At 32.4% G+C, this 12992-nt stretch overlaps 2 protein-coding genes across 3 annotated transcripts; both read left to right on the top strand.

The window, feature by feature from the left end:
- On the top strand, positions 599-1399 carry LOC109725845 (dirigent protein 21-like). The gene has a single exon (XM_020255239.1). It carries the CDS (start codon positions 766-768, stop codon positions 1309-1311), a length of 546 nt encoding a protein of 181 aa, XP_020110828.1. The 5' UTR covers positions 599-765; the 3' UTR covers positions 1312-1399.
- On the top strand, positions 7149-8350 carry LOC109725876 (dirigent protein 21-like). Of its 2 annotated transcripts, XR_002220355.1 has the most exons (3): positions 7149-7847; positions 7944-8056; positions 8156-8350. XR_002220355.1 is itself a non-coding variant. In XM_020255274.1 (2 exons), exons 1-2 carry the CDS (start codon positions 7297-7299, stop codon positions 7951-7953), a joined length of 561 nt encoding a protein of 186 aa, XP_020110863.1. In that variant the 5' UTR covers positions 7149-7296; the 3' UTR covers positions 7954-8350. The 2 variants fall into 2 exon arrangements, 1 of the variants encoding a protein (XP_020110863.1); XM_020255274.1 differs by having other exon boundaries at positions 7944-8350.

The raw sequence follows: 12992 nt of genomic DNA, 5'->3' as shown, positions 1-12992 counted from the left end.
AAAAGCTATTGGTACTATTAGGTTTTCGGCCCTTGAATAAAAAAATATACGGCTAGAATTATATGGGCCCTCTAGAGTTGAGTGAGTTATTGGTTGAATGGTATAATCTAACGAGTGAAAATAGTCGAAGGGTTAAATTTAATGGCGGAAAACTCGATAGCACCCAGCACTTGGTACGATCGATAGTATTCCAGCCGAATTCTCTCTCTCTCTCTTTATATATATAATGGACAACTATAATTATTAAAATTATTGTAATTGGCTTATTTATTATTAACTGGTGGTGGGGATTTAGGTGGAATACAGTAAACCATTCATCATGTTTAGACACGGAGAATGGTGCACTGTGTCTTTTTGATATATTATTTAAGATCTAAGAAAATAATTCACAACATTCTTTTAAATAATATATATCAAAAGAACACGCTGAATCATTCAGCATATCCAAATACATTGAATGGTTCATCGTGTTCAACTTAATCCATGCCCAGACTCACGTAACGCTCGTGTGGCGCTTGCGAGACAGGAATAGAATTAATATTATAAATAAAAATTTTGTAGAATTATTTTTTTTTTTTCTAAAGGAGTTAAATATAAAAAAAAAAAGAAAAAAAAATCCCATGCACACATGCACTATGGAGATGATGCTACCTCACATTCACACTTATTATTAAAGCACAAACCCTAACACGCACACACTCTCACCCAATTCTCTTATAAAAGAACCACTTTTTCACACAGCAGGTCTCTATTATTCCCTACTATATGGCTTCTCTATATTCCTTCTTATGCTGCCACCATTTCCTGCTCCTCGCCGTCGCCGTGCTGTTTACAACGAACGTCGTCGTCGCCCATGACACGACCCACCTGAACTTCTACATGCACGACATCCTCGGCGGGCCGAACCCGACCGCCGTCGCGATCGTCAAGGGCCCCGTCGCGCTGCCTTCCGTCCCCGGCGCCAACTTCGGCGACCTCATCGCGATCGACGACGCCTTGACCGAGGGCCCCGAGCTCTCGTCGAGGCCCGTCGGCCGGGCCCAGGGGTTCTACATGTCAACTGCATTTCAGGAGGGGTCGTTGCTCTTGTCCGTCAACTTCGTGCTGGCCCACGACGGGCCGTATAACGGCAGCGTGGTGTCCGTTCAGGGGCGCGACCCGTTCGCAGCGCCCGTCAGGGAGTTGTCGGTTGTGGGCGGAACCGGGCATTTTCGGATGGCCCGTGGGTACGTGCTCTGGAAGACATACGGCTTCAACACCGCCAACAGCGGTGCAATTCTGGAGCTCGATGTCTACGTCACGACAAAGTGAATTTGTCGTCCCTCCCATCTTGATTTTCGAATCTTAATCACCGTCTTTCTTTTTTTATTTTAGTTTTTTTTTTTTGGGAAAACTTCAAAAACCCTTCCTGTGGTTTCGTGCATTCTCACTTTGCTACCCTGTGGTTTAAAACGTATCAATTTGCCTCCCTGTGGTTTCATTTTTATCTTTTTGTTATTAATTTTATTATTATTTTTTTGGGAAAATTTCAAAAACCCCCCCTGTGGTTTCATAATTTTTCATTTTAGTACCCTGTGGTTTGAAGTGTATCAAGTTAGTACCCTGTGGTTTCTCACTTTATCACTTTAGTACCCTGTGGTTTAAAATGTATCAAGCTAGTACCCTGTGGTTTTGCACTTTATCACTTTAGTACCCTGTGGTTTCACACTTTATCACTTTAGTACCTTGTGATTTAAAAAACTATAGGGTACTAACTTGATACAAAATTAAAACCACAGGGTACTAAAGTGATAAAGTGCAAAACCACAGGGTACTAACTTGATACACTTTAAACCACAGGGTACTTAAGTGATAAAGTGAGAAACCACGGGGCACTAACTTGATACATTTTAAACCACAGGGTATTAAAGTGAAAAAAATTGAAACCACAAGGGGGGTTTTTGAAGTTTTCCTTTTTGTATATTCGATAAATTGAAAAAAATTGAAAAAAATTAAAATCAGTGACAAAGTTAAAATTAAAGAATACTAAAGTGACTATTCGATAAATATAGATGATTATCTGAAGTTTTTTGTATATAATTTAACGAAATATTAACGAAAAAGCTTCCGAAAAGATAAAAATGAAACCACAGGGGGGTAAATTGATACGTTTTAAACTACAGGGTAGCAAAGTGAGAACGCATGAAACCACAGGGGGGTTTTTTGAAGTTTTCCTTTTTTTTTTTTACTCGAGCGTGACAGAGTTTGTTAGTAAGAAATAGGACGGATGACAGATCATGAATAATTCTGATGTGGTTGATTAGCTCTGACAGACGTGCGCGGTCAATGACACCAGCTACGATAAGGCAGTCTTCGGCGGTGCAGCAATCTCTGAAATCGATGTCAACGTCACTACAAAGTGAATTTGTCGTCCCCCTGATCTTGATTACCATATGCGCTTTTTTGTTTTAATATTTGGTTTACGCTGTCAATGACACCATTGCTGATTTAGAGAGAAATAAAAATTTGTTATCCATCTCTATTGGTTATTTAGAGAGAAATGAATTTGTTATCCATCTCTATTTTTTTAATTTAATATTTATTTTATTTGAGAATGTCACTACAATATAATTAGGTTATAGGGATACATGTTTGGGGCACTTTTGAGTACGTGTCTCATTTATGCTAAAATTTAAAAACACATCTACTAATGCCTAAATATAAAGCCCAATCCAACAAAAAATAAAAGATTACTCTACTCAACCCACCACATCTAGTCCATTTGGCCCGATTATAAACAGAAAAGAAAAAAAATAAATAAATAAATTACCATCTTTTTTTCTCTCTTCACTCAATCCACTGAAATTCTAGACGAAGAGCCTTCACTGTCGTCCTCCTCCGCCACCGCAGCCAACGAGATAGAGTTTCGGCGGTTGCTAAATGCTTAAATAAGTGTTGGAAAATTAGCAGCACTTTTTTAGATTATAGCGACACTCTTTAACTGCCACTATATACCTAGCGACCCCACATATAGCAACACTTTTTAAAAATATTGGTAATTTTAACTAGCAGCACTTTTTTGATATGTACTTATATTTAAAAGTGTCGCTATAGATCGTTTTTGTTGTAGTGTGTTGGGGTTTGATAGTAAAAATAGATGGATGGTAGATGAGTAGATGATAAATGATTGATGTGGTGGAGCCGGGTCAACATCAACTTCTTGTTCACTCATTTGTATCCACAGAAATATGGTTATAAGCTTGTTGATTTGTTTCTTCTTTATTGTTTTTATTGGAAACCAGTTTGTTAATAATAATAATAATAATATAAAACTAGATATTTTTGGTAAAAAAAAATTTAAAATAATATATTTTGTTATTTGATTTTTTGTAAATGAATGTAATCGTTAGTGAATGAATACAATTCTTGGTGAATAGATGGGGCTCTTAGTAAGTGAATATGAAAAGAGGTAACTTTTGGTGAAAGGATTGGCATGAAAAGACATAACTTTATAGCATGTCATTTCGTGCATATGTCTGTTAGAATTAATTTTTACATTCGTTGAACTGATTATATAACTAATTGGTAGTTATGAGTAAATGAAAAGTCACAATTGAAGGATTACTTCATGAAACATCTGTTTATAAAATGTCACTTAATGAAGTACCCGTTTGTGGTTTATATAAGCCCATAGTGTTGTTTGCTGAAGGAAGAACAATTGAGGATTTTAATTTTTCATTCAAAATAATTTCATTATTGTTTTCTTATTCTATTTCTTTTAACAACTTAATTTAATGAGTGCTTAAAGGCTCGACTTCGTATATCCAAACGCAATTGAGATTTGTGTTTCATTGTATTCTGGGAGGTTGCTCGTTGACCAAGTGCACACTAAATTATTTGAACGGTGGGGATGGACTCAGTTTTAAAAAAAGTGACATTACTGGACGTCTTGAATTCTTTTTCATCTTTCTACACTACAACAAAATTATGTTATAGGAATATATTTTTGGAACACTTTTGTTTAAGTGTCTCATTTATACCAATTTTTTTAAAAAATCTATTAAGACATAAATATAAAGCCCAATCCAACCAAAAATAAAAAGTTTCTCTACTCAACCAACCCCACCTTGGCATACTCGGCTCGATTACAAATAGAAAAGAAAAAAAAAAAAAATTTAATCACCATCTCCCCTTCTTCTCCTTTACCGCCACAGCCGATGAGATGGTTCCGGCAGTTGGAGTTTGGCCACGAGGATCTCGCAGGGACAGTACGTAGAGAGTTACGATCGCTATGTGTCCCTCCGTAACAGGTCGCTGGATGAGTTGGTGCCAAACATCGAGGCGGCCCCATATATAGCAACTCCACATATAGCAATAATTTTAAAAAGTGTCAATAATTTAGCTAGCAATATTTTTTTTAATTTATACCGATATTTAAAAATATTGCTATACATTATTTTTATTGTAGTGCTACTTCATATTTTTCACAATCTGTTCTAACACTTTTCAAAGCAATTGCAAAGTTTTGTTGGCAACCAGAATTATTGAGGCAATACTGGTACAGCTGGCAATACTGGTCAGCTGTGCTCTTCAGTCTGTTTTTATATGGGAGCATCACTTATTATTGTGTTGGCTTATGCCGTTTCCTATTATGTGCATCACTCAATATTTAAAGTATATATATATATATATATATATATATATAGACAACTATAATTATTAAACTTATTGTTGGCCGTTATTAAATTGATTCTAGGGAAAACTTCAAAAACCCCCCGTCGTTTCGTAGTTTCTTATTTTGCCCCCATGTGGTTTAAAATGTATCAATTTGCCCCCATGTGGTTTCGTTTTTATCTTTTCGGTAGATTTTTCGTTAATATTTCATTAAATTATATACAAAAAACTTCAGATACCCATCTAGATTTATCAAATATTCACTTTACTACCCTTTAATTTTAACTTTATCACTGATTTAAGAAAAAATAATAATAAAATTGATAAGAAAAAGAGAAAAAAGAAACCACAGAGGAGCAAATTGATACATTTTAAATCACAGGGGGCGCAAAGTGAGAAACTACGAAACCACAAGGTGGTTTTTAAAGTTTTCCCTTGATTCTATAGTGTAACATAGTATAAGGGTCACCTACCCTGGCCATAAGGTCAATCGTTTCCTTCCATATTTAATAAGTTAAATTTTTATGATATGTTTTCTTGAGTTAAATATTTGCACGTTTCGTGTATTTCTTATGCTTTTTTTATGTATACGAGTAAAGATATTAGAAAGCAAAAAAAATATTTCTGGGTCATTTGTAGTTAGAGAACAAGCAATATTTGATTTGCAAATAAATAAAAATAAAATTCTCTCTTAGAATTTTGGTTCACATTGAGTAATCATTGAGATTTAATAAGTGTTAGTTGGAACTCATCTCAAATGCAATGTCGCCCAATTAAGAGGCTGTTTGGTTGCGCGCATTTGCAACTGCAGTACAGTTGCAAATGTGTGCAGCTTCAATTCCTTTACTTGGTTTAGTGTAGTTGAGTTCAACTGCTGCAGTTCAACTGCACAAGAAGGTCCAAATGCTGCAATTAGAACTACATCCAAATTAGCCGTAGTTCCAACTGCAGCAATTGGTGAGGTATAGGATCACCCACAAATTAACAATAATAAATAAATAAATAATATATGTATATAGGTAAATAAAAATACTAGTAAATAAACTCATACTAATAAAAATTTTTAGACAATACAAGCTTTGTGCAAAAAATTAATTTTTTTAAATTTATTTTATTTAAAATATAAATATAGTTTTTTTTTTCTAAATTTTATAGAATGTGATCGTGTATGTTAATTTAATAAGTTTTAATTAATTATAATTATTAAATTTGATAAAAAAAATAAGAGAATCGTTTAAATTTTTAAAGTTTGATTTACATATTAAAATTAAATAAATTAAAAATTTTAAATGTGTCGATTAATAAGTTGAAGAATTGTTAAAAAATATAAAAATATTATATATATCTACTTATTTATTTATAAATAGTAAATTTAAATAATTAGTAAACTTATACAATTATTTTATATTTAGTGAAGGTAATTTCACCACTCTATCTGAAGAGGTGACAAAATTCACAAATACAACTATCAGCTTCATATTACCAAACAGAAGAAATGTAACTGCAGCAGTTACAACTGCGTACGTAAAATCAAACAGACTAGATATAGTTACAACTACAGTATTTACAACTGCATGTATTTCCAACTACACTGTTTCTGCAGCTACATCCAACCAAACGGTTCCTAAGAAGTGTTAATTAAGTGAGCCACCATTGATAAACAAAAGGCCAAAATTTAAAACTCTTATAATTAGAGTTTTAAGTTGTTTTGGAATTTAAGAATCCTTACAAAAGGAATTTAGGACTTTAGGATCATGGCTTATTGGATTCTAATTCAAGGTTATAGCACGCTTTGCAGCATTAGCGCCTATTTGACTTAGCTTTTGGAACAGTTTCTTTTTACTCTTTATATAAGCAACATGCCTTAATTTGGTAAATATTGATGATTTTACCGTTTGAGAAGGTAAAAGTAGAAGCTGAAATAATATTTTAGCTGATAAAAGTAGAATCTTTATTTTGAAACTTAGTAAGTAAACGATATTGAAAAGAATTAAAATTTTATTTCAAAGAACTTCATATATCCTAAAACATATTTAACGGTGTAGATTATAGATTTAAATTTCTTAAAATCAAAAACGAGATTATAGTTCCGGAGCTCAAGCACTATAGATAAAATATAGATTCATTCTCTTTCTCTCTCTATATATAAGAGTATAGTAGCCATTGCCATATATAGTAGTATATATGTGAATACGTCAACTGAAAATAATATTTTATTAAATTTTATTCATGCCTCGACAATAAATTAAACATGAAATCGGTTTTATTTTTAACTTTCACCAAAAAAAGCGCATTGTTAATTTCTCTAAATTTATTGTAGAATTAAAATACATAAGGTAAATTAAAAATTCTTGGGTATACTCAGAAAAAAAAAAAAAAGCTATTTGTACACCCAACTACTAACATCATGCTAATTAAAAATATGTGTTTACACTATGGAGATGATGCTAAACAACTCCAACCATTGACNCACTATGGAGATGATGCTAAACAGCTCCAACCATTGACTTTTCACGCTGATTAAATTAAAAATATGTGTTTACACTATGGAGATGATGCTAAACAACTCCAACCATTGACTTTTCACACTTATTAAAGCACAAACCCTAACACACCCTCTCACCCAATTCTCTATTGTTCCCTATGGCTTCTCTATATTCCTTCATATGCTACCACCACCTCTTGCTCTTTCTCCTCGCCGCCGCCATCGCGGCGGCGCTTACTACGCGTGCCGTCGCCGATGACATGACCCACCTGCATTTCTACATGCACGACATCCTCGGCGGGTCGAACCCGACAGCCGTCGAGATTGTCAAGGGCCCCATCGCGCTGCCTTCCGTCCCCGGCATAAACTTCGGTAACCTCATCGTGATCGATGACGCCTTGACGGAGGGCCCCGAGCTCTCGTCGAGGCCCATCGGCCGGGCCCAAGGGTTCTACATGTCAACCGCATTTCAGGAGGCGTCGGTGCTCCTGTCGGTCAACTTCGTGCTAGCCGCGGACGGGCCGTATAACGGTAGCGTGGTGTCTGTTCAGGGGCGCGACCCGATCGCGGCGCCTGTCAGGGAGCTGTCGGTTGTCGGCGGCACCGGGCAGTTCCGAATGGCTCGTGGGTACGTGCTCTGGAAGACGCACGGCGTCAACGACACCAACGATGAAGCAATCCTGGAGCTCGACGTCTACCTTACGGCACAGTGAATTTGTCATCCCTCCCATCTCGATTTTCGAATCTTACCACCTATTCTTTTTTTTATACTATTTTAATATTTCTTTTTATTCGAGCGTAGCAGAGTTCCTTAGTAAAAAAATAGGACTGGCGGCAAATCACTGAATGATTCATGATTAATGCGGTTGATCAACTCTGGAAGACGTGCGCCGTCAACGACAGCGGGTGTCTCCACCGGTGAGCAATCTCCGAAATCAACGTCAACATCACTACAAAGTCAATTTATCGTCCCGTAAATCTTTATTACCGTTTGCGCTTTTTTGTTTTACTTTTTAGGTAGGAGTGAGATTGATGGCAGATCATTAAATGATTCATGATTGATGTGATTTATCAGCTCTAGACGATGTATCTGTCGATGACACCGTCGAAGATGTAATCCTAAAGCTCGACATCTAAATCAGGCGAAGTAAATTTATTATGTTGTCTATCCATCTCATCTTTATTTTCAAATATTATTTTTTATTTATTTTATTTAATATTTATTTTATTTTAAAATGGTGAAGTTTGATGGAAAAATATGATTGATGGCAGGTCAACATCAACTTTTTGTTTAATCATTGTGTCCACAAAAGTACGATGATAAGCTTGTTGATTTGTTTCTTCTTTATTATCTTCATTAGAAAGCAAGTTAGTTAAAAATAATAATAATGATAATATAAAATTGGATACTTTTACAAGCAATTGCAAAGTTTTAGTTAAATTTTATTAAAATTTTATGTTTTAAAACTTATTAGGCTGCCCAATACTTAATGAGTCTTGACCGAAAATTTCTATATGTGAAGTTTAGCTCCACAAAAAAAACTAAAGGTGTGTTGTTGTTATTTATATATTATTTTATATTCAAGCTAGTTGTTCTGTAAAAAATGAGAGTTACGCTTTCGACTAAACGCACGGTATGAGTTAGGGCGGGCGGCAGCGCGCGCGGTTCATACACTCGATTTATTTTATTTTTATTTTTTCGATTTTATTTTTATTCTAATCCTAATTCTCGTACTCCGTCGGTTTATTTTATTTTTATTTTTTCAGTTTTATCTTTATCCTAATCCTAATCCTCCTAATCCGTATTCCGTATAATTTTAGGATTATCTTATTATTATACACGGAATTGACGTGTTGAAATAAAATTCTTATTTTAGCTATATATATTGGTGGAGGTTGCGTGAGTTCAATTGGAACCCAGACATATTTAAGGGCTAAATCCTATCCTCTGCCTCCTGTTTTCTCGTCATTAATCTTTTGCGCCAATTTTTATCGAGCTTTCTTATATTTTACTAGATCCGAAGCAAAATATTTCTAATTATTTTATAAAATATTTTAATAAAAGATTAGAAAGATTTTTCAACAGTTTTTATTTATATCAATTATTGTGTTGGCATATGGGAGCATCAATTATTGTGTTGGCTTATACCGTTTTCTATTACGTGCATGACTCAATAATTAAAGTCCTTTACATATATTATGAACAACTATAATTATTAAAATTATTATTGGCTTATGTTTTCGCTTGCTTCTTGCAGTAGCTGGTGTTGGTAAGTGGCAGAATTTTTACGAAAATTTTGCACAGAGATTAAGGTTAATTTTATACAAGTTCCTACAAACATAGTGAATGATAAATATATTCTTATAAAGTTCAACTTTTATATATTATTCCTATAAAAGTCCTGATATTTTCAAATATGTCTCTACCATTAGAATATGTTAGAAAAATTTAGTTAACTATAGATTAAATACTTAACCCTAGTTAGTTTTTAATATTTTTACTCCTTTATATTATACTGTTATGATTTTTTGCGGGATATATTTGTGATGGCAAAATTTAAAATATAAATATTAGGGACATATTTGAAAACATCAGGACTTTTGCAGAAACAATATATGAAAGTTGAATTTTGTAGAGATATATTTATCATTCACTATGTTTGTAGGGACCTATATGAAATTAACCCCAGAGATTAATTCAAGGGTCAATTTAGCGAAAATAACTTTTTTTTTTTTAAAAAATTATGTCGGAATTTTTTTGGACTTTGACCTGATTATACTTAGCCACCCCGTTTTCCGTACTTATTCATTAGACAAATTTTATGGGAATCGGAGTTATTTGTGTTAGTTCTTGCATATCTTCATATGTAAAAATATATAAAATTTATTTGAATTATAGACCATTCTCATTCGACTACGTACCGATCTTTCAAAATTATAATCTTGGTACCAAATCTTTTAATTTGTTTGATTTAAGTAATTGATGATTCTTCGGATGTAAAATAAGCTAACTGCTTTAGTGACTTTATAACTTCATGAATTGTATAAAATATATTAGTTAAACTTGTAAAAATAAACGAAACATTTAAATTTTATAAGTTAAAGGGTAACTAACTAACACAAATCAAATAAATTAAAAAGTTAGATAGTTAAATTAAATTTTTTTCAAAAGGTTAGATAATTAGATCAAAATCGGTGATAGTTGAGGTAAGTTTTTTACAATTTTACTTCGGTTAGCTTGTTGATAGAAATGAATTGGAAATTCATGTAGTATTTTTTTTGAAACTTGTGAAATTTAAGTGGCTACATATAATCAAGTGAAAGTTCAAATGGTTCCAAAATATTTTTCATTTCTTTTATCTTAGATATCATTTGGTTCGGGAATAAATTGTTCTTGGTTATTACTGGCATAAATACAACTCCTAAAATAAACAGTAATTAAATCAATTTTGTATTTGGATAAAAATTGAATTATTTTTTAAAAATAAGAAAAATAGTATTTGGACAGCTAGACAGGAATAATGTGAATGAGAGTAATTATAATTTTAAAATAATAATATTTTAGTTTATTAACTAACCTCAAAATATTGATTAAATAATAATTTAATTAATTAATTAACTAATCATGAATACTCTTGGATATAAGATAACCATAAATGTTAATTAATAAATTAATTAATACATTAATGTATCATTAATTAATTAACCATGAGTAATATTAATTAATAAATTAACCAACCATAAATAATTTGATAATTTAATAAACTAATATATTAATTTAATAAATTACTTAGCTAATTATTATTTAATTAGTTAGATTGGTCAAAATATTAATTAGTTAATTAACATAAATATTAGTTATAGCATAAATAACAAATTTTTAATTAGTTAATTTGTTATAAATAATAAATTAATTACTCAAAATAGTTAATAAGTATTTATTAGAGTAATAAATCAAGTGGTTAATTATTTCTCTAGTTAATTAGTAAATAAACTAATATAAAATACATTAATTAGTAATATTTTATTATTAATTAGTATAGTTATAAGGGGAGGAATTATTGTTCCACCCTTTTACCCTCTTAACGGATCATCCTAAGATAAGCGATAAATGCGACAATTACAAGAACAAATACGATTATTATTAGGATAAATAAACAAGAACAAATAGGGAGATTATAATAAAAAGATTCGTAGAGAATTACTTTAGAATAACCATGTTTCATCAGAACGACTATCTTTCCCTCTCAAATTTTATCGTGTTTAGCAGAATAACAAGAGAGACGCTATTTCGAAGCAGATGCAACCGTGCATGGAAAAGAGAAAACTTGCCTGTTGGGTAATTCGACACGGAAAGCGCCACAAGCGAAACCATGAATCCGACGACGGCGAGAACGGCACAAACATAGCTGAAGAACCGTGACGAAAAATTCGTCGCGGCCATTCAAGAACCTCTTTGAGATCTTCTGTACAGATGAGAGTTAGTTAATATGCATTGGTATTGCTGCTTCCAAAGGCTTGAAGTTCATAAATAGAGATGTCACCGGGTCAGATTCAGGGGGGGACCCAAACCCAAAAATCTAAACCCGAATCCACACACGACGGATTTTGAAAATTCATATCCAAATCCTAACCCGACCAAAAATCGAAAATTCGAACCTGAAATAATTACTTTTCTTTACCATAATTCAAATTTGAATCCAAACCTATTTGACTTTGAAAATTCATATCCAAATTCGAATTCGACCAAAAATTTGAAATCCGAACCAGAAAATCTGAACCTGAACTAATAATTTTTTTTTTTTACCATAATTTAAGACATGTTTTATTAAAATCTAAATTTTTAAAGTACAAGTACAAATATAACATCAAGTATTTATATATAAAGTACAAATACAAATATAACATCAAATATTTATATATATATTATATAATGTAAAATCAATTTAGGTTCGGATTGAGTAGGAACAAAATCTATATGCGAATCCAAATTCTTCGAACTTCATTTTTTATATCTGTATTCGAAATTATATTTATTTAGCATCAAATAAATCGATCCTGCTCAGATTCGGAATTAAATAAAATTTCGGATATCTGTACTCACGCGTTGTCAACCCTAGTCATGAAGCCATATGTAACTTGGAGACTTTGAAAGCCGGCCCTGATTGTGACTTCTATTTTTAAAAAACTTTTTTTTAGTTTTATCTACCTACTCTTTTGACCTGGCCCAATTCCATAATTTGACTGGTTCAGCAAATTTAATAGGAAAAACTTCAAAAACCCCCCTATATAGTTTCGTAGTTTTTTACTCTGCCCTTCTGTCGTTTAAAATGTATTAATTTGTCCCCTGTGGTTTCTTTTATCTCTTTTTCTTATCAATTTCATTATTTTTTTTTTCTTAAATCAGTGATAAAGTTAATTTAAAGGGTACTAAAGTGAATATTTGATAAATCTAGATGGGTATCTGAAGTTTTTTGTATATAATTTAATAAAATATTAACGAAAAAGCTACCGAAAAGATAAAAACAAAACTACAGGGGGACAATTTGATACATTTTAAACCATAGGGGGGCAAAGTGAGAAACTACGAAACCACAGAGGGGTTTTTGAAGTTTTCTCAATTTAATATATGGATAAACTTCAAATACCACTCTTATGATTTTACATTTTCTCACTTTAGTATGCTGTAGTTTAAAGTGTATTAAGTTAGTGTCTTATGGTTTTATTTTTTTCCTTTCGTCAGCTCCTCCGTTAATATTTCGTTAAATTATATACAAAAAACTTCAGATACCCTACCTAGGTTTATCGATATTCATTTTAGTATTCTTTAGTTTTAACTTTGTCACTGATTTAA

Source organism: Ananas comosus, linkage group 20 (genome assembly GCF_001540865.1).
Source record: "Ananas comosus cultivar F153 linkage group 20, ASM154086v1, whole genome shotgun sequence".
NCBI lineage: Eukaryota > Viridiplantae > Streptophyta > Magnoliopsida > Poales > Bromeliaceae > Ananas > Ananas comosus.
Note: the sequence above shows the minus strand (reverse complement) of the source record. Positions and strands in the feature narration are given on the sequence as shown.